The following is a 26030-nucleotide window of genomic DNA, read 5'->3' on the forward strand; positions in this document are numbered from 1 at the left end:
AGCAAAAAGTCCTACACATTTTTTTTCATCAATCTGATCAAAAAGGACAAGACACCCTTAAATTGTGTCTGTAAGCCTTGCCTAATCACCTATTCATTACGCCTACATGCATACTTATAAGTAATAAAGCCACGACATCCAAAATATGCAGCTCTCTAAATGCCTGGGGAGACCACCTGTAGACTGTCATGTATCGAGGTCGATGATGTAAAGAATAAATAACCCACAGATGTTAGTGGTAGTAAAGGTTTTAAGGAGGATCTTTTTTTCTGGTGATGTGCACGTTTCATTTTTATATATATATATATATATATATATATATTTTTTTTTTTGTTCTACACACTCAAGTCTACTATAAAAGGACTCACTGTCATTAGCCCCTTTTTAGAACACCTCTTCTTTCCAATGAATCTGATGACATCTAAATCAGACTCCATGCCTGATTGAGCATCCTGGTCACATTTCTGTATAAGATGCAATGGCAAACTTAATACGTCAGCTTTAGTATGATTTATGTGTAGCTTTCAGCACGCAGTCGCATTAATAGAAAGGCACACGCACGAGAATATAGCCGTGTGTGCCTCTCTTTAATCTTTCAAGTTTGCTCAGTTAACTAAAGAACACCATAAAGAGCAACAGGATGTATGTCTGCAATAAGGTTTAAGCATTTTTCCATAATGCATTTTTGCTACTCCCAATCTAGAAGTGTGATTTCTCTCAAGCCTGTCTGCAAGGGTGGGGGCAGCTCATCTTGAAGCACTATGCAGGACACACACACATACACAGATCCTGCTCTGTAGCTGAAGAACATATATTCAAGGATATGATGACACTTCACTAGAGTCAGTGCTGACAATATGCCAAATATCACGCGCATACTGCGTTTCTCTGTGTCTCTGTTGTGGTCATGTCTGAATGAAGCAGTGAGAAACATTAATGTAAAAGTGACCTTTCTCTGAATGACACAACAGCATCATTTTTAACATACTGATGAAGCCAGCAATATTATATATCCCATAGGTGAAAAGAGCTTTAAAAGCTTTTATCTATGGTCCAAAGCATTGGTCTCATATGGCTTTCATAGAATGCCTGTGTCAACATGTCATCATCACAAAATAACAAAACACACCCTTTCTGTGATATTCAGGGGTAGCCCGTTTTTCACACAAACAAACAAACAAACAAACAAACAAAAAAGCCAAAGCCAAAGCCAAAAAAAAAGCCAAAAAAAAAAATACAAAAGTGTATACAATAGAAAGAGAAGGCGCCATGGTTAAAAAGGCAATTGCAAACTTGGATTAACTGCATCATGAGTCTCGTCAATCTTTTCCCCATCTCAGTACTTCACTGAGCCGGATTAAGTGCTGCCTCTTCTTTATAGCCTTTATAGTCAGTGAACTAACCAGGGGTAAACTGTCAGCCTTCTGACTGTCCTCAGGTCCGCATGTGCAAAAGGTTAGAGGAGGGAGAAAAGCTAACCCTGTACCGGGTTGCCAATCCAGGCAGCTGGTAAACAATACAGGCAAACCTTCCACAACTTCACTGGCTGGGTTTTGGTTGTTGGTCCCCTTCAGAGCCAGCGTTTACTGAACCTAGTAAAAGCAAGTGGGCTTGTGTTACTAGATTCCATTAAATTGAGTAGAATATTAAATAAATCACAAAGTATGTATTATATTTACATTCAAAAAAAAGATTTGCTGACCTGAGCTTCCAGTTGGTTGAGTATCTTTTGGTTGAGGAATGTTTGTCTGAGTTTGTTGCTGCTGCCTGAACAGTAAACACAGTGGACTTATATCAAAATCCATGCAATACTTTCTCGGTATACTTTGAAAAGAAGGTGCGATATGCAGTTGTCATTGCAGGAGTGTTTTAGTTAAACTTACCGATCGAAGTAGGCTTGTCTTCTCTTCCTCAGTTCCTCAGCTGTAAGTGTCTCATTCTGGCCTTCTCTCTGTTCTCTTGCAGCACTTCCTGCTGCCTGGCTCCCTGATTTTACATTTCCCACTCCACACTCTGAAGACTTGTTGCTCATAACTGCTCCTGTAATATGGAAAAATAGATATCCATACTGCATATGCATGCATATTACTTAAAGCAATGTTAGTGCTAATCAGAATTTTTTATAGATAAAAATTAACTATCACTATAGAAATTTTACTTTACAGTGCTATTTTGTAGTCTCTTTTCTTGTATTGTTGTAATTGTAGTTTACAACATTTTTTAAACTTTTAGATGACCTATACTGTACCTTGCATACTGAGCTGTATGGCCCTGCGAAGATCAGCTTCTTCATCTTCCACATCTATGTCCTGTCTACTGAGTGCTAAAGCTCTCTTCAGTTCTTCATCTTCATCCACAACTTCATCCTCCACACCAAAGGCCATCTCTGATTGGCCCAGAGCAACTGACCTGCTGCTGTTAGAGAACAACGAAATCAGTTGTCAAAGGTAAGTCACAAGTTTCTTTTAAGCAGTACAAAACAAAATGTATGTGACTCCTTCATGAGCATCTCCTGGGTCCTCCATATCACACAGGCTACACATACATACCCTGAACTAGTCTGGGCCTCCTCTTCTCCAATCAGTCTGGGCCGCTGCTGCTGCTGGACCCTCATGATTCCAAGAATCTGCTCTGCTTCGCACTCGGGAAGGTTTCCTCGGATCACAAATATGGAATACCCTGCACAAATAAATTGCTGTAATCTTTTCTGTAGTGCAACATCTAAACAAGTGAATGAAAGTTGTTTTTTTCAATACCTTCTTGTTGTAACTGTGCAAGGAAAAGGGCTAGATAGGTGTCTGATATCAATTCTGGTCCAGTCAAAAGGGAATTCAAGTTAAACCACTGGAATGAAAATAGAATGAAAAACTTTAGTAAAGGAAGCTGCATTAATATCATTCATGAAAACATGTACCTCGTACCTGTTGTCCAAGTTTGCGTATAGTGAACCAGTGCTCCTTGTAGTTGCAAATGAAGGCTTTTTCATTTCTGAAACATTGAAGTCAAAATCAACTTAAAATGTACATACAAATTTGCTGTTACATAATATAATCCTAACTGAGAGCTTTACATTGGATTTATCATCAGGCTCTGGTACTCGCGGCTGTTGAAGAGGATTAGCTCCAAGCCCCACACTCGAAGAGCATTGCTAATTACCTACGAAAACCCAAAAAACAATCATAAAACAAAAAAAAACAAAACAAAATGTAACTTACTTATTAAAAGAAATACGTTCTTATAAAGAGTGAATTTTTAAAACTCACTTGTATGGAAAAGAACCCACTGTCGTCCATGTTTCCTGATGGTTGCTATAAACATAGATTGAGTACAATAAGAAAAATGACGTAACTGTGCATAACATCCATAGATATGCTGATGAGGTATTTATTTTCCGCTCTGTCTCTAATCACCTGTAAGAAGGTCCTGTACTCCTCGCTGGCCATACCTCCCTCTGCCATCCTCATTCTCTCCTCTTCATCGAGCTGATGAGCAATTGAGGATAGATCCACAGGAGTGAAATACTCTCCTTGTAGCAGGTTGTTAAGACAGTGCTGGGCGCAAAGGGAGCCCTCTTGCTGCAAATTAATAATCGGTATTGTTAAATGGTTTTGTTACTCACCCGGCAGTATGATTTTAAGGGGTCCGCAACAACTTTGGTAGCTTTATGAAGGTGAAATAATCGATTTCATAATTTGTTCTCGCATCAGTAACTGGAACCAACACAGAGCTAGCTAAACTACGTAAACAACAAACACAACTGATCTTATTGGTCCTCTGTAACAAAAGATTGCTATATTAAGTTAATCCTTTTGCTAAAAATGAGAAAAATAACACGACTGCGGAAGTAAAGACGCCTTCTGTGTTGATTCTACAAGCTGAATGGAAACTTTTCAACATCTCATATTAGCAAGTGAGTTAGCATTTTAGCTGTCTGGACAACAATACTGCTAAACATTACCCCATATATCGTAACAGCTACATAATCCTGGTAAACAAAGTGCAGTCACGAGTCCAGAACATTCCCGAATAAAGACGACCAACAGTGTGGCCATGAATACTTTGAGATATATATTTTTAACTTACTTTCTCGTGAAATATGGAATCCATGTTCAGCTTTCTGTCAAACGTTCAACTCTGACCTCCAGCCCCGCCGTGTACGGAGCAATCTCGACCGGCGCCGTCTAGTGGCTGGGCTCATACAGCACCAGCATCGGCGAAAGGTTCTGGTCGTAAGAACAGTCTCCTAGCGACACCTCCTCCTTTACGGCAAATGGAATATGGCGGAGAGTGAGGAAAACCTAGACGGACTAGAGCTCAGCAAGGTATGATTTTTTTTTAAGTTGGCTAATATAACTGACAGTAGTGACCGAAGGGCTCGGACAGAACAGTGAAGTGTAGTGTGTTAATTCCTCTGAGCAATACGATTCGAACACTCAGTGAAAGGCTATCATACTTCCCAAGCTAGCACTTGCGGCTAGCTGTAGGCTAGCTGCCTAACTACCGTCATTAATGCAATGGTTAAGTGCAATATTTTTATTGCCCTGCGTCAGTGGTTCGATAGACTTGGCTGAGTAGACACCAACGACAGAGAAAACACGGCATGTGTCTTCCTCCGTCTGCTGCATCCTGTGATATCTTGGTAGTCGCTTTTGTCCATGAGTTGCCATGAGTTTACACACTTTGCAGCATCAACGCCCTGGCTGTCTTCAAACCTCGGGCTCTTGCTGCATTACGTCTATCATTAACATCGGCCATGTCGGTCAGTGTGAAAGAGAAACTGGGCTCAGCAGCAGCGATGGATTTGTTTCAGAAATGTTGTCTATCCAGTCTTATTATATCATCTCCAACAAATATGAAAACAATGTGATGCCTTGTGCAGTCTGAGTAACTACATTAAGAGTGTAGTACTGCAAAAGCACTGCACGCACCAGTACCATTGAATAATCATACTGAACAACAGCTCACCAGATTACCGATGTCATATCCTTGTTTCTGTTGGTAAATAGGCTGTAGTCAACAGGATTTATGAAGGGCTTATCTATATCTATTTATCTATATCTAAATATGCATAAAGAGATCTCTTTTACACATTTGTAATTTAAATGATAATTTTACCTGGATGAATAAAAGATAAATAAAAGTTAATTGTAAAAAACTCGTTGCACTTTATTCCTTGTGACAGGAATATACTTTCTGACTCAGAATGACTTCATATAATTCATGAGATTTGTTTGACAGACTAAAGGCCAGCAAATCTTTTACAGCAGTTTAAATACCGGAAGGCATTTTTTGGCAGAATCCTTTCTGTCAATACATTATATGATATTCTGACGAAACTATTACAGTGCCCAGAAGAATGAATGTTATTGTTATATGGTTATAGAAAATCAGAGAAAGATTATGCCTATAAATTTAGATTATTCTATGCTTTATCAGTTTTTTTCCTTGTGTCAAAATAAATTTAGAATAATAAAGTGTAGGAAGGTGTAGTGAGTCAGTAACCATGAAAAGAGCAATATAATTGTGTACAGAATTATGTGTTTTATTAATATCAGTGTTTTTATTTATTTTTTCAGTTTTTAGCTTGAGTCTTTGTATGTATGTTGAAAAAAATCAATCTGTCCCCTATGAATGTTTGTTCTTGTGTAGTTGACAAGTAGTAGGCAAACAATCACATCACTGGAAGCACACAGCAGGAAAGCAATGCAAATAAAAAAGTAGAAGCAGTATGTTTAATGTCAATTTCAATATAATTTCAATATAAAGCTTATTTTAAATGCCTAAATGGTTGCACTCCCTGACTGCTGAATTACTTTTAAAACGAAAACTTGAGCTTTTGCTTTCACTGTCAACTGTAAAAAGAAGAAAAATTTGAGACTATTTTTCCACATATATAAAAAAGTTTAAGAAAGCTGACCAATTGACATCTCGCGTTAGTCCATTCATTTTAAATGAAGTCATCTGTCTGATATGGAAATTTGCACATTTCCAGTCTATTCCATCCTTCTGAAGTCTGGAATGATTAGTTAAACCACTGTAAATAATTCCTCTCAGGAACAGTTATGTTTAGTCCACTTCAGTTTGTCTTCAGAGTAATGATAATGCAACTGCTGTTGACAAACGGAAATATAATTCTACCCTTCATGTGAATTAAACAAACCGTTTTATCTCATGTGCAACTCGAACGGCTCCTCGTGGCGCTCTCCTGTTTGCATACGGTCTACTTTATGATTGGGCTGAAGGCCAAGCAGAAGAACAGATTAATCACACAGCACAAGGTTATTTATACTATGCTGTTTATTTAGATTTGTAGGCTAATGTAGAGTCTACAGTTGCATTACAAATCGAGGACTGAAAAAATTAGTCATCAATTACTATGGATTAATCTAGATCTAACCTTTTTTTTTATTTTTTATTTTTATCGGCACTTAACATGGTGTGCACTTCTGCCTTCATGAAGAAGTCAGGATCCTCAGAAGAAAGATTTGTTTTTTTGGGCATAATGCATTACTAAAAGGAAACATTTATCTGCACATCGTTACTATGGCGAGTTCATGCAGATTTGTGTTAGAAGGTAGAAAGCAAGGATGTAAAGCTCTTCTCTTTTGTCTCACAGGAATGGCAGGAGGCAGCAGACAGCAGAGCAGCACTGCTCTCCTACTTGAAGGAGCAGGTGCCTCAGATCTTCTGCCTAAAAGACTCCAGCCCTCAGGAAGAGGAGGAGCTCATGCAGAGCCGTCTCCTGCACCCTCTGGAGTGTTTCCTTTTTGGAGAGGATCCTCAAGAGGGTTTGGAAAAGCTCAAGGAGGGGAGTACCTCGTCCCACCTCTGTGGACGTGTGTTTAAAGAGGGCGAAACGGTCTACTCCTGCAGGTCTGAACAGCTCTTCTAAATCCCTGTAATTACTAAGTTTCTACAGGAAAGCTGTGGTAAAATATTCAGTTTTATGGGGTCTGAATTAAAATAGGCACTATAGATGTTTATATCAAAGTAAATGACTAAAAGCGAGAACACTTGGCAAGCAGCTTAGTTTATATCAAACTCATTTTACATTTTGGGTCACATAGAACTTTCTTTGATCTGAAATGGACCGGACCAAATAAAGACCCCCTTTTTATTGGTATAAAGAAGTTTAATTACACATTTAATCCCCAGATTATCATTATCATTAGTAAAAGCTATAAAACGAAGTTGTCCAGTGGGCCGGATTGGTTTGTTTGCCTGGCCGATTTTGGCCCCTGTGCCTTATGTTTGACACACCTGACCTAGAGTATAGCACTCTTTAGTGTTAGACTTTTGTTTTTCTGCCAAGTAAAAAAATACATGTCTTCCACTTCTTGCAGGGATTGTGCGATAGATCCCACTTGTGTCCTGTGCATGGACTGCTTCCAGGATAGTGTTCACAAAAGCCATCGCTACAAGGTTGGTGTTAGTATAAATGTTTATATTTTTAATGGATTCCAGCAGTTTTTAGTGGACGGTGTCTGTACCAACCTTTGAATGAATGGAAGTCACTCATCCCTGGAGTTCTAATCTGTAACAGGACTCCCTCCCCCTTTTCTTACTACTGTTTCCATGCTTTGTCATTGTCAGTCACCACTCTTAAGTGATTCACTTCTCTGCACAGTGTGCACAGTGTGCAATCCTATTTCTATCTATACCCTTTCTAAATTATAGGATATCGTCTTTGATCTTTGTCATATATGTTGGAACCTCAGTGTTGCATAACTAAAGGACATGTTTAAAGAAATTGCAATTGCGTGTGTCTGTTAATCACATGCACTCATCACTGATATGCTTTTTTTCCCAGATGCATGCATCATCAGGCGGGGGGTTCTGTGATTGTGGAGATGTAGAAGCCTGGAAGATTGGCCCTTATTGCTCCAAACATGACCCAGGGGCAGCCAATGCCATGGTAACGGTGAGTTGCGTAATACAGCAGAAAGAAGGAAGTGGAGGAGGGGTGGGTGTACTTGTCCCATTCTGTGTCAGTGACCCCAGAATGCTTATTTTCCCATCTTAGTGCTGGTTGCTGCTCTCTTGGTGGTAGGTTTGACTCTGTGAATTAAAAAGAAAAAAAAGTTACCGGGAAAATCATCTAAAATATAAATTTAAGAGATGTTAAATTGAAACTAGTGGAAAACAGCAGTGGGTGAGTCTAGTTAAGAGCAGCCTTTAATTCTGCACAACTGTTTGGAGATTTATTCAGTTCACAGCGTCTCCTACAAAAGGCTGCTGATTTTGCTGGCAGCTGTTGTTTGTCAGGCCTTTCTTTGCTGATCACAGCGTTTGTGCTTACCGTCATGCTCAGGGGCTTTGAGTAGACATACTGTTTGACAGCACTGCGCTTTTTCTTTCTTCCGTAAACAGCAGGTGCTTCTCCTCGCAGAAACGCGCATCCCTGGCCTCGATCTGGCTGGGTGCTTTGTGCTCTTTACATCAGATCTGAACCTGTGCTCAACAAATCACATTACCATAGCAGCACATCTGCTTTGGACATGAAAACCTTGTGTTCTTTTCCATCCAGATCTCTTGTTGGTTAGATTACAGTAGATTCTAGTGTTTGCTCTCACACAGTGATGTAACGTCAAGATAAACTCACTGTATCGTTTGTTTGGTTAGCGTATTAGACATTGGACATTTGGAGGAAATGCTGTGCTGCTATGTGAAATGTTTGTCCTCAGGGGATTTGATATTAATGTTACCAGACCAGCTGCTTGCTTGGCTTTAATTAAGACAAATATTTAGACCATACCCAGTAAGACACAGGAAATGAGGAATTAATAATGGTTATTCCATGTCATGTTCACTTTTGTTTGTGTGAAGTTATTGTTTGTTTTTGTTTTCTGCCACTGTCAGTGTTGACCTGTAAAATGATGCATTTTTACTATAGTTACACATCTCTGCAATGTGCCAAATTTTTTTAATTGTTTAAATTAAGATGTGAATTTTTGAATCCTCCGTTATGCTTTTTCATTTTGGGTAGGATGATTGCGTGCTGGACCTGGAGTTATACGGACGTGCCGAGAAGCTGTTCCGGATATTGCTGCACTATGTCACAGATTTTTTGGTGTGGGAGGAGAACTTTGAGCTGCCAGCTGAACTTCAGCCTCGGTACAACCTGTCAAGTTTCCAAAATATAATCTGAACTTCAAAGACTCTGCTTAAGTTTGACAGAGTATTTCTTCATCCATACAGGATTAAAGACAATACATATTACTGTGTTCTCTACAACGATGAGCATCACTCGTACGACCATGTGATCTACACCCTGCAGCGGTCGGTTAACTGTGATCTAGCTGAAGCACAGACACACACAACGCTCATTGATAAAGAGGTATTTCTTTAGGTTGTTTACCTGAAAGGTTTAATTTAAATGACTGTGAATTTAAATGGAGGCACTTGATATAATTATTGTCAACTGTTGGACGCAGGGTCGGCGGGCAGTAAAGAGAGGAAGCCTTACCTCCTGCCAGCAAGCGCAAGAACGTATCAGGGTAAACACGATCCCACTGCTAAGCTTGGGAATATGTTATCGCTTTTCAGTTTTGCATTTCATAAATATTTTCTCTGTTGTTTTGCAGGCAAACTCAGTGCAAATTTCCCAGCAGCCACTGCGTGTGGAGATCCTTCACTCAGTAGTAATGGCTCATCAAACTTTTGCTCTGCACCTCGGCTCCTGGTTGCAGAAAATAATAAGTTACTCAGGTAATCTACATCACACAAACTTGTTAGCGTTACTTTTTAAATGTGTCTTTTTAGTCAGAATATGTACACCCGACGCCTGATTTATGCCTCGGTGGGAAATCTACGCTGTAACGTACATACACCTCCCAAGAACCTGCAACTCTTACGATTGTCCTGTTCAGCACAGTCAATTCCTCCAGTGCATTTCCAGCTACTTTTGTGCTGCGTTTTTTGAATTCATCAGTGAGAGAATAGCAATCATCTCCTCAGTTTAAGGGTAAATAGTCATAGCATCAGATATAATAATCATAGCATCATATATAAGGTTTCACAAATGTAACCACCTTCCTGGAATTAGAATGCTGAAATGATCAGAATGGACGATCAGAGTTAGGGAATGTACAGAGAAGTGGAAAAACTAGAACACTGACCACAACAAAGAGCGGGGACCCAGGAGGAAAAACATCCCAGCATTTAATTTTTATTTATTTATTTCTATTTGCTGGCTCTGTACATAAAACACCGGGACATGACTACACAGTAATTAACATGCATTGTACCAGGACAAGCATAAATGTCGGCAACAGTGGAGACCACTCACGTACATTATGTCCTAGATCTGCAAAGATTGCTCGCAGATGTCTAAATAGGTCTTTTTCAACATGGCCATTTTGGCTTGTCATAGCAGGGTAACACACAAGTGTCACAGATAAATTAATTACAGTCTGTTTACTGTGTCACAGCCAGTGCAGTGGGTGCACATGAAAAACACACGTGGCCTGGCCAGTTTAACGGGAACAGGGCCATGATTCATGTTATCAGAAACAGCTGTGTTTACCCTGTGCTGACACATGAAAACTGCCTGTTGTACATGTACAGCTGTATGACTGGTAATCTGTTTTGTGCAGTGGGTTTCAGGCAAGCCTTCTGTCAGGTGGCGCTACAGCCAGACGTGGACAGAGATCGACCTTGCCTCATTAGCAGACTCATGTTGCATGATGCCAGGATGTTCAAAGGTAAGCAGGCCTCAGCCCACACTAATTAATGGACTTTAGGAGGTGTTCTTATTAAAAAAAGAAAAAATATTAAACAGGTTATTCATCAACAATGCCTTTTAAGTGTTATGCCACTGTATTTGTTGTGCTGTCATATATTCCATTCAAGCTCCTGCAGCCTCTCACACTTACCAGTCACTTACAGATGATGCTATTTATGGTTTAATTTGCAGACAGTAGTGTAGAGCTTGAGCCTGAGCCTCACTATGATTCTGTTGAACACATTTTTTCTTATTTCCTCCAGGAGCTCGCAAGATAGTGCACGAGCTGATTTTCTGCAGCATGCTAATGGATACTGAATGCAAGAGGCTTTTTGCGATTGAGTTTACAAAGGTAAGTAAAACATTTTAAAATGTAAACTGTTTTGCATTTTTTTTCCCATTCCACTAATATGTTCCTCATCATTGTCTCTTCAGCACTATAAGCAGCTGCAGAAGGACTTCATCAATGATGACCATGAGAGGAATATATCCATCACAGCTCTGTCTGTTCAGATCTTCACTGTTCCCACACTAGTGAGTGTTGTTTCAATGCCAGAAGTCATATGATACTGCATGTAAATATAGTACACATCCTTTTTAAACACACCAATTAAATATTCACGTTTCCGGTGAAAAAAAAAAGTGAACCTTTAGTAACCTTTGTTTAGCAGGAATGATTTCAAGGATTAACACTGGCAAACATCCATATGTGTGTGATATATGCTGAAAATGGCTCTCTGCAGGTTGTTCTAAAGTATCTGTTTTCATTCAGTTTCATTTATATAGCGCCAAATCAAACAACAGGCATCTCAAGCACCTTTATATTGTACTGTTCAGACCCAACAATATTACAGAGAAACCCCAACAGTCAGACAACTCGTGATGGTTCAGTGTGAGGGGAGGAAGAGAGAAAGAAGAGGGAGATGGGTTAGAGACACACAAATTGGATTTAGGTCTGGCTCTAAATCCAAATTGTGGTCGACTTATCAGATGTAACCACAGTAGTCCCTACTCTAGCCATTAAATCAGATATGAATCTCCTGTTCCAACACATCCCAAAGATTGAGGTCTGGAGACTGAGGAGGCCATTTAAGTTTGGTGAAGTTGGACAAATCAGTTTGATATGTGCCCTTACATGCACTTTTCCATTTCTGTATCTTGTCATAGTGGTTTAAGTGTTGGATGCCATGTATGTATGTGTAATTAAAATATTGAACAGTATGTGTTGTAACCCTTAACCTATATTCCATGCTTTCTTTTACATTTGTGTTCTTCCAATAGGCCAGACAGCTGATCGAAGAGTGCAATGTGATTAAGGTGATAGTTGATACCGTCATGGAACTGCTTCGCGAACATCTAGATGATAACAATCGCTTCGTCTTCCTGGGCTACAACTCAGACAAGTTTTCACGCATCCAAGTCATCTTCCACGACCTCAGGTGATTAAAGAAGGCAACACCTTGTTCTTTATACCTTGCTGTTTATGGCCTTTTATGTAAGATGTCACTAATCTTTGCCACACAGGTATATTCTGATCAGTAAACCCTCAATATGGACCGAAGAGCTTCGGGGGCAGTTCTTGAAGGGGTTCAGAGTCTTTCTTGGTCTTCTTAAATGCATGCAGGTACAAATGGTCCTCACACTGTGTCATTTTGTAAATATATGCAATGTCTGTCTTTAAATATGTATCATGTAATATTGGTAGTGTTACATTACTTTAAGACAACTAGACACTCTGGATATTTAATGAATCCTTCGCTTTCTACACCAGGGTATGGAGGAGGTGAAGCGACAGCTTGGCCAACACATTGCTGTGGAGCCAGAATGGGAAGCTGGCTTTACTTTGCAGATTCAGCTCCGCCATATTCTTGCTATGTTTCAGGACTGGTGTTCCTCTGATGTGAGTTTTCTTGAAGCATAACTGTGATATCTTTAAATTTTTAATCTGCTTATGTGGAGGAGAGCGAACGTTGTACTCACTTATTGCCTTTGTCTTCCCTCTTAGGATGAGATTTTGCTGCTTGCATTTAAGGAGTGCCACACAGTTCTGAAGCAGTGCAATAACCAGCCCTTCCACAGGGACGCCACTGATTACTATATGTGCAAACACATCCTCCATGCCCGTCCATATAAAGTCTCACGGGAGCCTGTCAGCATACATCTGCCCATCTCCAGACTATTGGCTGGTAGGAGAAGTAGTATTTAAGACTTGCAGTGATTTTTTTTTTGTATGCTGTGGACTTACTCATGTGTACATTGTGATTCATAGGCTTGTATGTACTCCTGTGTGGAACTGGCGCAATTGAGCGCCTGGAAAATCCTGTAAGTGACATGAGAAAATGTGATGATTTGTAGTCTTAGTGACAGCTGATAGGTGAGGTACTGCTGCTCCTCATGCGTTGTTTGTTAGAGATCGAAGTCTTTCTGTCATTACAGGCAACCTATGATTTCACAGAGCTGGCAGAGCATCCTCTGCGCTGCTTTGTGCTGGCTGCACAGGTCTCGGCTGAAATGTGGCGGAGAAATGGGCTTTCGCTGGTGAGCCAGGTACACTAGAGCCTTTGGACGCACAGTGCTTTTTTATTTTCTGTTGTCTTTCTTCTCCACCTAATAAATACTTTCACATAAACAGGTGTACTACTACCAGGATGTAAAGTGCAGGGACGAGATGTACGATAAGGATATAGTCATGCTTCAGGTTGGTGTCAGTCGGGCATTAACACTTCTTTAATGCCAGTTTTTAATGTTTTAAATGCAAACGGCGTGATGATGTCATACGTCCCTCATCATTTCTATTACAGATAGCTGCTTCCAAAATGGACCCCAACCACTTCCTCATTCTGGTCTTGTTGAGATTTGAGCTCTTTGATTATTTTAATAGAAGTTGTTCAAGCAAAGACCAGGCAAGCTCCACATGAATAATCATCCAGTAAAAAAACGTCGTGCCACCAAACGTGTTAATGAAACGCAGCTTCTTTTACAGGACGAGTTGACGCAGTGGAACCGTTTAACAGAAGAGATGCTCTACCTGCTGATCGCCATCATTGGTAAACTGTCAAAAGTCTCCTGATCAAATTGAGATATTTCTTAATTCAGTTAAAAAACCTAAAAAAGTATCTGAACAGTGCTGTCTCTTCAGGTGAGCGCTATGTCCCCGGGATCAGTCAGTTGACCAAAGAGGATGTGACAATGAGGGAGGTTATCCACCTGCTGTGCATTGAGCCCATGGCTCATAGTAGCCTGGTCAAAGCCCTGCCAGAGAACGTATGCTTCAAAAAGCTTCATTTCTGAATTATATGTTTCATTTTGTGGTGTTTAGTTGGGAGGATAAATGACAAAGGTGATGTTTTTTCTTTCTAGGAAAGCCATGAAACAGGCTTGGAGACAGTTATCACCAAAGTTGCCACTTTTAAGTATGTAAACCCCCAGAAAACAGATTGAGTTTTGCCTTAATAGTAAATTTCACGAGTTCGTAATCTCTGTGTTCGGTTTTTGCTTTTAGAAAACCAGGAGTGTCGGGACATGGGTTATACGAAGTGAAAAAAGAACATCTAGTAGAGTTCAACCCATTCTTCTACCATTACTCAAGATCCCAGCATAGCAAGGTAGACCAGCGCCTTCAATTAAATTGACAGTGTCTGTTGACTATATTTGGTTAATTGGTTATATTACACTTCTTTCAGGCAGAAGAGTCTCAGAAGAAAAGGAGAGCTCAGGAGGGCAATGATAAAGGTGACTGACCCTCCACTCTGTCACCAAATGTCTCTGGAGATTGGTTGGTAATTTCATCGGCTCTAATAACATTGCCCCCGCTTGTGTCTGTGCTCAGCTCTTCGTCCGCCGGTGCCCCCAGCCTTTTGTTCAGACTTTTCTTATATAGTGCAACTCCTCTGCTGTGACATAATGGTTCACATCCTGAGAAACGTCCTGCAGAGAGCTGCAGAAGACCGGCCAACACACTGGACGGAAGCCATGATCCAGAGGGTACAAATTACATTTTCCCTCCCGAGATCTACCCTATTTCTCAATACAAATGTAGCAACAAAATTAACTCCTTTATCACACAGGCGCTGCACCTGATTGGCCAGGCATTGCTAGAAGAGAAATCACAGCTTGAGGATGTCACTGCGGAGGAAGTGACCTTTGATTTCAGCCTAAAGGCTCGTTGTGAGTGGAAAAATGAGCTTTGTTGTCTCTTTGAAATCGTGTAATTACTTTTTGAGAAGTAAAATCCCTGTTCCTCTTTTTCAGTAATGGGTGCAGAACATGGCAAGTCAGTGTTCCTCTTGTTGTCCAAGATTAAGACTTTGCCTTCTCTGGAAGCGCAAAAAGACATGATTAAATGGGTTCTACAGGTAGGCTATTCACTTACTATTCATTAAAGATATTGTTACATAATGTTAAATCAGTAGTTATCATGTTTCAGGACAGGACAGTTTTATAATTTTATAACACTGTTTTTCTTCTAGATGTTTGAGGTTGTCAAGTGCCTTAGAGAGAACTCCAGTCCAACAGTGTCCATGAGCATGGAAACAGCCAAGCCAGAAGAGGTAAACTAAAACTTAAGTGACTTAAAATATATCTTTGAGTTAAATCATTCTGACTTCTGGTTTTGTTGATCCAGAGTGCTCAGGACAAAGAAAAAGCAGAGCGGAAAAGGAAGGCAGAGGCGGCTAAGCTCCACCGACAGAAGATAATGGCCCAGATGTCAGCAATGCAAAAGAACTTTATTGAGTCAAATAAGATGCTGTATGACAACATGCCTGAAAGTGGAACACAGGGAGAAACTGTAGCGTCCACTGGGGAGTGAGTACAGCCTTTCCATAACACCTCGTAGTTGTATTTCAATGACTTAAAAGTGAGGGTTTAAACGAAATAATTTTCACCTAATGTAGTTTGATTTATTTCTCCAGCTGTGCCACGGAGCAGAGGGAGCTATGCGTAGCTGTTGGGCCTCACCGAGGGTCCACTCCGGCTGACAGGGAGGTACTGACCTGCATTCTTTGCCAGGAGGAGCAGGAGGTGATGGCTCAGGCTCCAGCCATGGGACTCGCTGCTTGTGTCCAGAGGTCCACAGTGCTGACACAGTGCAGAGGAAAGATACCAAGCAGCAGAGCAGATGGTCAGGCTCCATTCACTGATCATACTATTTTACTTTGTGAGATTCAGATTTAACTTATACGTTGTCTTGTGGTTATCACTTAAAGGGCCGGGAACATCATATCCCCTCTTTATGTCTCCGGATCTGGCTGTGGGGACCCACACTGGCAGCTGCGGACATGTCATGCATGCCACATGTTGGCAAAAGTAAGTCACTAGGGAACAAATTTGACTAATTTTGCCTCTTAACTAAAGTTCGGTGTAACTCACGTACAGGTGTCATTTCCTCTTTTTTAACAGATACTATGAGGCAGTCCAAAATACAACCAGGAACCGGCTCCATGCTGAATTGATCATTGATCTGGAGAATGGAGAGTACTTGTGCCCCTTGTGCAAGTCTCTGTGCAATACTGTGGTACCTCTGATCCCATTAGAACCCCTCACATTTGACTAGTAAGCCCATCCTCTTACTCCCAGCCAGTCTGCAGTGCTTTGATTATCTGTGCAAATGTAAAGAAGTCATTTGCATGTTTGTTTTCTGTGTGTAGTGAAAACGCAGCGATAATTGGAGAGCATTTGACGCTGCCTCGTTGGATCCAGATCCTCTCTGCTAGGATTAAAGGACTCCAGTCAATCGCTCAGGATAATGGTAAGAATAGAACCCAGAATACAGTTATCGCACACTATACTGGTTTGTAGTGTCACACATGTAAAACTGATCCACCAATGAACAAAAGTCCACATTTCGATGTGTAACACCTGCCATATTCACATGTGAGTAAGATGTTGATATGCTCTTAGTGTGTTGATGTGAACCAGAGCAATAGGAAAAATTGGCTTTATTTGGTGAGGAGTTGAATGCTTGCAGGAAAACAGCTGCAGAAGGTGTTTTAATTTGCACACAGTCTGGATTTTACTAGAAGCCACTACGGAGTAGTCTTGGCTTGCATACGTTTTTCTTGTTATTCGTGAACCTCTAATAACACACCACACAGTGCAACCGATGATTGTTCTCTCCTGCTTTTTTTCTTGCAGACCGTAACACAGAAGGCAGTAGTAGTAATGGTAGCACTGGGCTGTGTGGCGAGGGCCAACCAGACTTTAGATCTATTCTGAGCTATGGAGTGCAAGAATCGTGAGTGCACCTCTCTCTGCCTTTATTACCTCTGCCAAGGAGGTTTTGCTTTTGGTAGCTTTTGTGTGCATGCAAGTGCGTCACTCTTTCTGTCTGTAAACACTTAGCTCAAATCAATTCTTATAAAGCTGTTAAAAATCCATTAAAATTTGGCTTCTATTCACCAATATGACATATGACCTTTGACCTGTCCTCCAAGGTGAATAGATTGATCCATACAAATTATGTCAAGTATATGTCAAATGGGTTTGAACAGTATAAGTAACAGAAACGTGCACTTTGCACATAAAGTAAAGTTTAAAATGGTGCGCTTGTTATTTTCTTTTCTAAATTTTGTGCTGTTTGTTGTTTCTAGGAGAAAGTTTTCAGACAGCATTACAGAGATGCTGGTTGTGTGCGCCACCACAGTCCACAGGGTTGGACTGAAGACTGCGCCCAATGAGCTGTGCCCCCGTGTTTCCATTATGGCCTGGAACACATGTGCCTTCACTATTCAGGCCATAGGTACTGCATCTGTTGGCTTTTGTCACTCCTTTCCTTTGCATGTATTCATGTGCGCAGGTCTTAAAATTGCAAATCTTCACAGAAAACATACTGGAGCAGGAGGGCAAGCCGCTATTTGGGTCCTTACAGAACAGACAGGTACTCAGTAGTGAACAATTGATGTAGTTCTTTTAGTGTAGGGGGTTTCTGTGAAAGTTGTGTGAAATGCTTCTCTTTTAGCTTGCAGGCATGAAGGCCATTGTTCAGTTTTCAGCAACGCAGGGACTTAAGAGCTCTCAGGCAGTCATCCAAAGGCACTTCACTGATATGTTGGGAGGTATGTGGTCATCAGAGAAACTTCAGGCTGGTTAGACTTGTGACTGTGTAGTTTAACTGTCCTTTCTCTCTTCTCAGTCTTGTTACCAGTCATGAGCAGAAAGAACACACCTTCTCTTCTAGAGGTGGACTTGTTCCATCTTCTGGTAGGTGTCTCTGAAAGAAACTGCTCTTACATATTAGTCTGAGCAAATGCTTCATGCTAATACATTAGATTAATACAATAAATGTATTATGTTAAGTGCAATAAAAACAGATTCCAATTGAAAATGAACATGAACTCCAGAAGATGTAAGACTGTAAAGAGGAAACATGATGGTGGAGATTTTATTTTCTGTTGATTGAGAAACTATAGACAACCCTCTGAATTTTTACTAAAATTGAAGAGATTATGTCTTTAAGAAACAGGTGTGTGATGGTTTTATAACGCTTGGATGTTTTGTCAGGTTGGATTGGTGCTATCGATACCCTCGCTTTATCAAGAGGAGACTGTAGACTTACAGCCATCTGCTGTCAGCGCTGCATACAATCACCTGCATATCTTGCATTTGGTGACCATGGCTCATGTGCTGCAGATCCTCTTGTCTTCTGCAGGTACAAAATCACAGACCCCCGCCCCCAAAATAATGTGATCTAATAACACCACTGTTAGCTACCACTTAGGGAGCTAGCCAGTAGTAAGAGATAATTGGAGTGATTATGATGATTAAATAATTGGTTTGTTTGTGCAGACGTCCCTGCAGCAGGGGATGGACAGGAGACGAAGGAGGAGAGAGCAGCAGCAGAGTTGTACTCTGCAGTGTCACAACACACGGGAAGGTGAGTGTTTTTCAAACACCTGCTTAAAGCACATTAGCATGATTGTATTTTTCCATACATATTTTTTATGGACATCAAAAAAAGAAAAAACTTTGACAGCCACTAAACTTAAGCAAAAACGAATCTCCTTTCTTAATGCTAATTTATAATTTAAATGTCTGCTATTAGTCACAAAAATGCATTTGTGGCAGGTGTCAGGAGGTTTTGATGTATTGGACAGTAAGACCGTCAGAGTTGGATAAATATTTTTAACTCATAATTTGACAAGAATGGCTATTACCTGTTTATAATGGGAACAAATACTTAGTTTCAGCCTTTTTCATGGTGAATTCTCAGATATTTGACAGCTTATTTTGTGGTTTTCTCATCAGGCTCCTTCCAGATGTTTCTGGCAGCTCTTTAGTAGAAAGAGTGAAGACAGGAATTGCACCATTCTTGCGTTGTGCTGCTCTCTTTTTCAATTGCCTTACAGGAGTACCTCCTCCAGAGGAGCTTTTTAGCATTTCTGGTAGGTTTCAGTGTAGTAGTGTCAGAATTTTATTGCATTTTGGAATTCAGAAGAGGAAGTTTTGTGCATTCATGCTGATATTTTATGTCTTGTGCAGTTGATTCTCAAGAACAGATGGAGGCACTATGCAGTTACCTGGCGCTACCCTCCAATGTGTTTCAGCTTTTCCACGATCACAGAGAAACTGTTAGTCCACTGCTTCAGAGGTCGGAGAAAACACTATTGCATCTTACACTAGTTCCCAGTGAAGTCAGTAGTTTTGTAACTTATTATTTCTTGTTATTTCTTAGGTGGTGTGGGAGCCCAGTTGTAACCAAAGCCCTGAAAGGCAAAATCCAGACAGTCAGGTAGACTTTGGGTCTTTTATTATTTCAACATAGATTTTAGTTTTATTGAAACCCTACAGTTGGCCAATAAACTCACTCTTTCAACAGATACCCCAGGAAAAGGAATCGATTGATTGAACTTCCTGAAGATTACAGTACTCTCCTCAATCAAGCCAGCTATTTCAAGTAAGTAAGGAGTCCTCTCATTTGACATCTTCTAGTTCTCTTCTGTCCATCCTTTCTCACTCGTCTGCATCATGTCCTCAGGTGTCCAAAATCCACCGATGATGAGAGGAAGCATCCGACTTTATGTCTCTTTTGTGGGGCTATGCTGTGCTCTCAGAGCTCCTGTTGTCTCAGTCAGCTGGAAGGGGAGGACGTGGGGGCTTGCACTGCCCACGCTGCGACCTGTGGAGCAGGAGTGGGGATGTTCCTCAGGTTAATCAGTCACACGGCACATTTTACATTAGTAGAATTGTATTTCAAGCCCAGAATTAGTTTGTCTTTTGGGTTTACTTTTTTTTTTTTCTAACTGAATCACATTTTGTTTAATGATAACAGGATAAGAGAGTGTGAAATTGTGCTGATGGCCAGTCGGACTCGAGGGAGCACGTATCCCGCTCCGTACTTGGATGATTATGGGGAGACTGATCCTCATCTTGGGTAAGAACCTATTCAGTTTATTTGTAGTATTACTTCTGTATTTTTAGACTTAAACTCTACTATATAATACAGACTGGAGGATGTACTCAAGGTCAGCTGTTTGGCTTTGTCAGACAATTTTTACAGCTTGTGCCATCTATGAAAAGGTAGATGGATGATGTTGCTCGTAGGGGCAATGTACAGCAATACTGTGGCTAATGTAATTGAAACTTTGGTGTCACTTGTAGACTTGAATGTTGAAGCTAAAACTGTTGCCATTGTAGACTACAAAAATGCATTTATTTGAGCTTTGTTGCAGATCTCAAATTCATAATTATGTGCTGATCAAAACTTGATCGCACAGTGATAGCACATTCTCACAGTAGACCCCGATGAGCAACTTGCAGTTCAAGCCCAACACCTGGGCAGCTTTAACCTATAATACTACCTTCATGCACTTTCAGATTTGCATAAGCATTAAGTTTTTTTTATGACATAAAGAAGTGGTTTACACAGCTACGAAGTATGACTACATTTTTTTGTCATACCAGTGAAATACTGGGTTTGAGAAACCCTTGAATGCATTTGTTTCTCTGTGTTTTAGACGGGGTAATCCGTTGCACCTTTGCCCAGAGCGTTACAGGAAGCTAAACCAGCTGTGGCAGCAGCACTGCATCCTGGAAGAAATCGCCCGCAGCCTGGAGGTGGTCAACGTTATGTTTGCTTTTGAGTGGCAGATGTTGTGATGACTGCTCCAGCTGTGTGACCGGCCGATACCGAGCACGGCCCCTGTGCTCCCAAGACACATGCACGCACACGACACACACAAGCAATCAACCCAAACCCTTCTGTAATCAGAAAAGCCTGTTTCATCATAAATGAGTCTCCTTTGGAATCCAGAGAGGGGGGGGGGCAGTCAAAATGGATAGAGGGTGATTGTTGTTGATTAATCCCAAGTCGCCTTGTTTCAGTTTGATTGTCTGCTGTGAGGATGAGTTTCTCCCAGAGTAATGTTATTTGCAAAGAAGCTCATTCAAATAAAGAAGAGCATCAGACACACACTAACACGTTTCTGTTATCACTTCATGTGTTTTTTTTCTTAATGATGCTGTGAATTTTCTGCGTTCTCTCTCTTTGTGTTAGAACTTATGATTTGTGATAAGTTATAATTGTTCAAAGATGCGGTTTCCAAGCACATTCATGTGGAAAACTTTAGCCTTTTTCGGAGATCCTATCCATTTTTGCCTTTGACCCTTTATTATGTAGAATTCCTCAAATAATTAAACCTTAACCTACTGACACCTTTACTTATAAATAGACACATGTATAATGGGCAAAACGTATATAGAATAAACATCATTTTCAAGATTGCTTCAAACAGATTGAGTATTCTCAGAAAAGTATACGGGAATCTGTCTCAGTGACTTCTTCATATCCTGTCCTTAGATGCACCAGTTTTCTGAATTTCAGCCATTCTTATAGTTACATAACTCTCACATCTGTGCTTACTTACCTTCAGAATTGTGAAATTAATTATATAGAGGGAATTCAAATACAATATGATATTGCAAGATTGCTTTTAGAAAAAAAGTTTTATTAAGCTTTATTAAGCTTGTAATCAAAAATTATTGGATGACCTGTTGTGCGACACATTGTCAACCTTTATCATTTGATGTTGACTCTACATTATCTGAGTTTTAGTTGTCAATGATCAATTGCAGTGTTTTATTTAAGAGGAAAAAAATCTTTTTTTAAATCCCAGTGTATGGTTTCAGGTACTCCATTTTATTTCTGTCATTTCACTTAGCAAATGTGTGAATATATAATTTCTTCCTTTTTTGTTGTTGTGTTGTTTGACTTCATGATTTCCAGGCTGTGGAAATAAAGACACAAGACAATCTGTAGGTAGTCTGTTCCATAGCTCTGAATGGGGTTTAAAAACAACAACAGACCCAACAACAGTAGTGTCCAAGATTAGAATAAATCATTGTAAAAAGGAATGTGCTCTCGATTAAAGTTAACTGCTTTAAACGGTTATTCTGAAGTTGCACTCGAACTGTTCATTCTTTTAAGAAAAGGACAACAAAAACGTATTCTTGCTATAATAAGTGACTTCCCAGTTTTGTTGTTGGAGAAAGGAAGGAAGAGCAGATCACATCAGCAAGGCTTCTTTTCAGAATTCAAAGTCCTCAAGTGGACAGTTTATTGTCAAACTTTTTGTAGCTCATCCCAGCAAAGTTTATATTTGAGCATTAAAACCTGGTGACATTGCTGAGGCACGAGAGAATCGTAGCAGTGGCTTAAATATTCTAAAAAAAAAAAAAAAAGTAGTTAAGAATTTCTCATGGATTTCTGTCTGCTGAGCTACTTATGTGAAAACAAAGTACTGTTTAATATTCGCTATCCTTGTAACAACTTTGCTAATGCAGTTAGGCAACTCAGGGAAAAGGGCACACAAAAGATCCAATATTGGTACTACTACGGTAGTCTAAACACAAACTAGTCACTACAGATCTTTAATTGTGAAATGTAATTTGTGAGCTTTCGCTTTTCTTGCTGTAAATCAAACTTCTGAGTGGGTTTTCTGGCATGCTCAGATGAAATCATGGGAAACAAGAACAGGTGCTTGAACTTCTAACCCATAGTTGTCTTCATCAAATAATAAATATAAGTACATTTTGATTCCAGTGTTGCAACTGACGGGTGTACAGAGTCTTTTTTTGCAAAAACCACATGTTACACAGGCAACAGATGTCATTTGTAAACAGTAGATTAAAGCACAAGTAATCTTACAGAAAAATAATAGAAATGTATGCAGACTGGTGACAAATTAAAGGAATTTAAAGTGAGGAAATGTGGTGGCTTTGTTATACTGAGGAGAACATTTGGTTAGCATGGTGTGGGTCCTGTGAACCCTTCAGAAAAGTTATGAGGATGGTTTTGGCTCAGTCCACATTATATGAGGGCTCAGTGAATGGATTAATTTGGGTGGAAATTATGTCACCAGGCCTCTATCAATTTTTTTATATGACCATCATATGATCATCGAAACACAAATTGACTTGACTTAAATTATGGTGTTGATATTAAAATTCTATCATTTAGGGTTCATATATATTTTCCACAAACAAAATGCCCATTCCTTCGCCACAGGTACAGAGATAAGAATTCACCAATGTAATGTGTATACGTTTCAAGGCCCTTTGTGGGCTTCAGGAATGTCGTCCATTGAAGTCTTTTGAGTGAAAAAGTTCAACTGTCTTCAGTTATTTGCTTTGGTGGAACATTGTCAGGACCATAGTGTGCTTTTGAGGTGGAGGGGACGTTAATGTTGGGGTCTCCATTAGTGGCTGTGTCTATCTGGTTACCCTTGCCAAGGCTCTTGATGATATTCAGGTTCATGCGGGCAGTTTCCATGAAGCTGTTTTCCAGCAGCCAGCCATCTGATTCGGAGTTGGGGTCTCCCTGTCTCAGGACATTTTCCAGAGAAGTCTGGAGGTAACGAACCCCGGTCAACACTGATAGCTGAAACGACAAGAGACCCCTATTGACCGGCTCGCTCATAGAAATAAACACAAAGCATGATGCAAAGATGTTAAAGTGGCTGAAAAAGTTAATCAGATTTTGTGTAGTTTCCCTTTAAACCTACCAACTCCGACTTGTGTTTCCTCACCTCAAACAACCAGGTGATGAGGACTGTGAGGCCGATGGACTGCATAATGTGTATGTAGTACTCCAGCAGCGCCTGTCGACACCCTTTCATCCAAAGGTTTAGCTCCTCCGTCTGGTGCTCGTAGTTGAAGTGTGCAGAGTTGTTGGTGATCTGCTGCTGGATGCAGGGCCGGGGGGAGTTGATGTTGCAGCAGCTGAATGGGACTCCATTCAGTAGGAACTTTCCATCCACGTTACTCCTGATTCGGCTAAAGCCAGAAAAACAAAGTTTAGAATTTCCCTTAATAGATCAGTGCTTCTGTGATCAGATTTTAAATGTGATGATTGTTTGGGAGTATATTTTTTATATATTTAGACAGTATTTTATTATTATACTGTGCTGATCTGTGCTTCCTGCCATGCCCATTTTTTCTGCCCATTTTCAGTGTTACTGAATATCTATAGCACAGTGTAAGAAATTATATATCATTATCAAATATGATGCAGGGAAATTATAATGAACTAAAACTCAACTAAAAATTCAAACTAGAAGGGAAAAAACATTTTATTTGACTAAAATAACGATAAAAACTAAGTGAAATGATTGTGAACTTGCAAAACTAACTAAAATGAAATGAAAAAACAAAGATGAACTATCCTTAGTTTTAATATATGTTAGCTTGGTAAAAAAAATTGTCAAAATTTGTTTTGTGAAGTTTTAAAGGACGCATTTATTTAGACTTTAGGTGTCTACAAGATTGTGAGTCAACCCCTATCAAAACGCTGATGCTAAACTGAATTAAAATGAGAAAATACAGAACTACAACAACTCTGTTGTTTCTTTCTCTGTTTGCCATTTGAACACAGCCTCTTAAATACGAATGCACTTTACCAAAATAGCACCCTGTTTCTGCAGTTTGTACTTACTCCACCACCTCTTTTTGGGACATATCCAGGTAACGGTTGCTTATCCACTGAATTTGAAACCAGTCCTTATAACCGTTGTTTCCACAGCACTGAAACTGCATCTGCAGCATGTCCACGGTGCGCTTTAGGAAGCAGCGTCCTGGTGTGTCTGTGTCCTTATAAAACCTCATGGCCTCTGTCAGTCCCAGGTTCAGAGACTCTTCCAGTTCCCAGTGCATGCAGTAACACATCAGAGCCCCTACCAGCACACAAAAGGTGAAGAAGAAGGTGCATATGATGTAGGGCAGCATGATCAACTTCCAGCGCAAAAACTTGGTGGTGTCCACACAGTCGTAGCAGATTTTCCCACCCAGGAAGTTTATGGCACAAGCGATGAGACCCACAGCTATAAGCGTGTTGGGAACATACTGGATGTCCCTCTCAGCCATCACCTCTCCTTGTTTATGGAGCTCCACCTTGAGGAAGAGGCCTAGGCTGAACAGGATGGCCCCCGTAACTACCGAGATCCAGTTTAGGATCCAGAGCACCTGGGCCAGCTTGTCTCTTTTGGTCTTGGTAAACTTAACTCTTAAGACTGCCATTGCCCGTAACACTTCCCTGAGTTTTCATTCAAGTCCAAGGTGGGATTAAGGGTAGGACACAGATAGAGCTGGAAAGAGGAACAGGTTATCTTCCAGGGGATGTGGAGGGACAAATAGAGGGGGTTTGGTTGTACAGTTCTCTGAAGGTCCTTTCATAAGCAGCTTAGCCTGGTAGCCGAGATTGATATCGTGTGGATGCTGCATTATGGTTGTACTGTAGGTGGTCTGTAAGCCTGTAGCAGTGAGAGTAGATAAAAAAACTCATATAACTGGGCAATTTCTAGAAAACAGAAACACTGTTAAGAAACACTGCGCTGAAATGTGATCATCTGTATATACAACCAGAAATAGTATGATTTATATATAACCAAAATATATTGAAGAAACTGAAACAACTCTTCCCTCCCTCTAAAATCCCGAATAAATCCACGGCACTCACCTAAGTGTGATCATGATGAACATTTGATAACACTGCACTTCTGATTTTCAGGTTGTTTTCTTACAAACATCGTCAGATTTAGTCCAGAGCGGCGAGTAGTTGTAGTGACACAGATAGCGTGAATGCAGCCACAGCAGCATCAGAGTGAGACTAGCAGCCAAGTCCTGAACCTCCTAATCCCCTTTAGTCATTAATCAGTCATGGGCCCCATAAGGGATTTGGACCCACCTTCTGCCACCTATGCAAATCTGACTGTCTCGACACTGTGAAAGCAGTGGCCGATTGCCTTTCTCTCTCTCTCTCTGTGTGTGTGAGTGTGTGTGTTACCAGTAAAAGTTTTACAAAAGGATAAAGTTAAAA

At 40.3% G+C, this 26030-nt stretch overlaps 3 protein-coding genes and 1 long non-coding RNA gene across 5 annotated transcripts; 2 read left to right on the top strand and 2 right to left on the bottom strand.

Annotated features, from left to right (window-relative positions):
• Nucleotides 1–461: 461 nt before the first annotated feature.
• On the bottom strand, nt 462–4243 carry atxn3 (ataxin 3). 2 transcript variants are annotated; one of them, XM_026151641.2, is made up of 11 exons: nt 4084–4243; nt 3411–3575; nt 3264–3308; nt 3071–3156; nt 2922–2988; nt 2757–2844; nt 2550–2679; nt 2249–2412; nt 1884–2040; nt 1703–1767; nt 462–1592 (listed from the first exon to the last, which is right to left on the bottom strand). In XM_026151641.2, the coding sequence occupies exons 1-11, from the start codon at nt 4105–4107 to the stop codon at nt 1540–1542; spliced, it is 1044 nt and encodes a 347-aa protein (XP_026007426.1). In that variant the 5' UTR covers nt 4108–4243; the 3' UTR covers nt 462–1539. The 2 variants fall into 2 exon arrangements, with proteins under 2 accessions (XP_026007426.1, XP_026007425.1); XM_026151640.2 differs by having other exon boundaries at nt 2249–2415; nt 4084–4242.
• LOC145422423 (uncharacterized) lies at nt 2233–3242 on the top strand. The gene is made up of 2 exons (XR_013903711.1): nt 2233–2447; nt 2535–3242. It is a non-coding gene; the product is annotated as an uncharacterized LOC145422423 (long non-coding RNA).
• ubr1 (ubiquitin protein ligase E3 component n-recognin 1) lies at nt 4168–21972 on the top strand. Its single transcript, XM_026151638.2, has 47 exons — nt 4168–4322; nt 6617–6873; nt 7344–7422; nt 7811–7921; nt 8987–9114; nt 9199–9337; nt 9435–9497; nt 9585–9708; nt 10596–10703; nt 10987–11075; nt 11159–11257; nt 12005–12162; nt 12248–12347; nt 12495–12623; nt 12729–12909; nt 12993–13045; nt 13160–13270; nt 13356–13421; nt 13525–13626; nt 13707–13770; nt 13863–13987; nt 14084–14136; nt 14226–14328; nt 14407–14455; nt 14553–14707; nt 14791–14890; nt 14975–15078; nt 15193–15273; nt 15348–15529; nt 15637–15845; nt 15931–16030; nt 16124–16276; nt 16372–16472; nt 16859–16958; nt 17314–17462; nt 17545–17600; nt 17682–17778; nt 17856–17923; nt 18224–18371; nt 18509–18596; nt 18968–19104; nt 19202–19310; nt 19395–19451; nt 19539–19616; nt 19698–19868; nt 19992–20093; nt 20677–21972. Exons 1-47 carry the CDS (start codon nt 4278–4280, stop codon nt 20816–20818), a joined length of 5223 nt encoding a protein of 1740 aa, XP_026007423.1. The 5' UTR covers nt 4168–4277; the 3' UTR covers nt 20819–21972.
• Nucleotides 21973–23054: 1082 nt separating this feature from the next.
• On the bottom strand, nt 23055–25809 carry prph2la (peripherin 2-like a). Its single transcript, XM_026151639.2, has 4 exons — nt 25671–25809; nt 24651–25464; nt 23746–23992; nt 23055–23597 (listed from the first exon to the last, which is right to left on the bottom strand). Exons 2-4 carry the CDS (start codon nt 25229–25231, stop codon nt 23325–23327), a joined length of 1101 nt encoding a protein of 366 aa, XP_026007424.1. The 5' UTR covers nt 25232–25464; nt 25671–25809; the 3' UTR covers nt 23055–23324.
• Nucleotides 25810–26030: the final 221 nt, after the last annotated feature.

This window comes from Astatotilapia calliptera, chromosome 19 (genome assembly GCF_964374335.1).
Source record: "Astatotilapia calliptera chromosome 19, fAstCal68.1, whole genome shotgun sequence".
Lineage (NCBI taxonomy): Eukaryota > Metazoa > Chordata > Actinopteri > Cichliformes > Cichlidae > Astatotilapia > Astatotilapia calliptera.

Coding starts and splice junctions, on each gene's coding strand:
- prph2la (XM_026151639.2), bottom strand. CDS start 25,231: ATGGCAGTCTTAAGAGTTAAGTTTACCAAGACCAAAAGAGACAAGCTG. Junction 23,993..24,650: donor TCCCAAAAAGAGGTGGTGGA/GTAAGTACAAAC, acceptor TTCTGGCTTTAG/CCGAATCAGGAGTAACGTGG. Junction 23,598..23,745: donor TCATCACCTGGTTGTTTGAG/GTGAGGAAACAC, acceptor TTGTCGTTTCAG/CTATCAGTGTTGACCGGGGT.
- atxn3 (XM_026151640.2), bottom strand. CDS start 4,107: ATGGATTCCATATTTCACGAGAAA. Junction 2,041..2,248: donor CATACAGCTCAGTATGCAAG/GTACAGTATAGG, acceptor TCCATATTACAG/GAGCAGTTATGAGCAACAAG. Junction 1,768..1,883: donor AGACAAGCCTACTTCGATCG/GTAAGTTTAACT, acceptor TTTACTGTTCAG/GCAGCAGCAACAAACTCAGA.
- ubr1 (XM_026151638.2), top strand. CDS start 4,278: ATGGCGGAGAGTGAGGAAAACCTAGACGGACTAGAGCTCAGCAAG. Junction 15,079..15,192: donor TGATTAAATGGGTTCTACAG/GTAGGCTATTCA, acceptor TTTTTCTTCTAG/ATGTTTGAGGTTGTCAAGTG. Junction 19,617..19,697: donor AATCAAGCCAGCTATTTCAA/GTAAGTAAGGAG, acceptor TCATGTCCTCAG/GTGTCCAAAATCCACCGATG.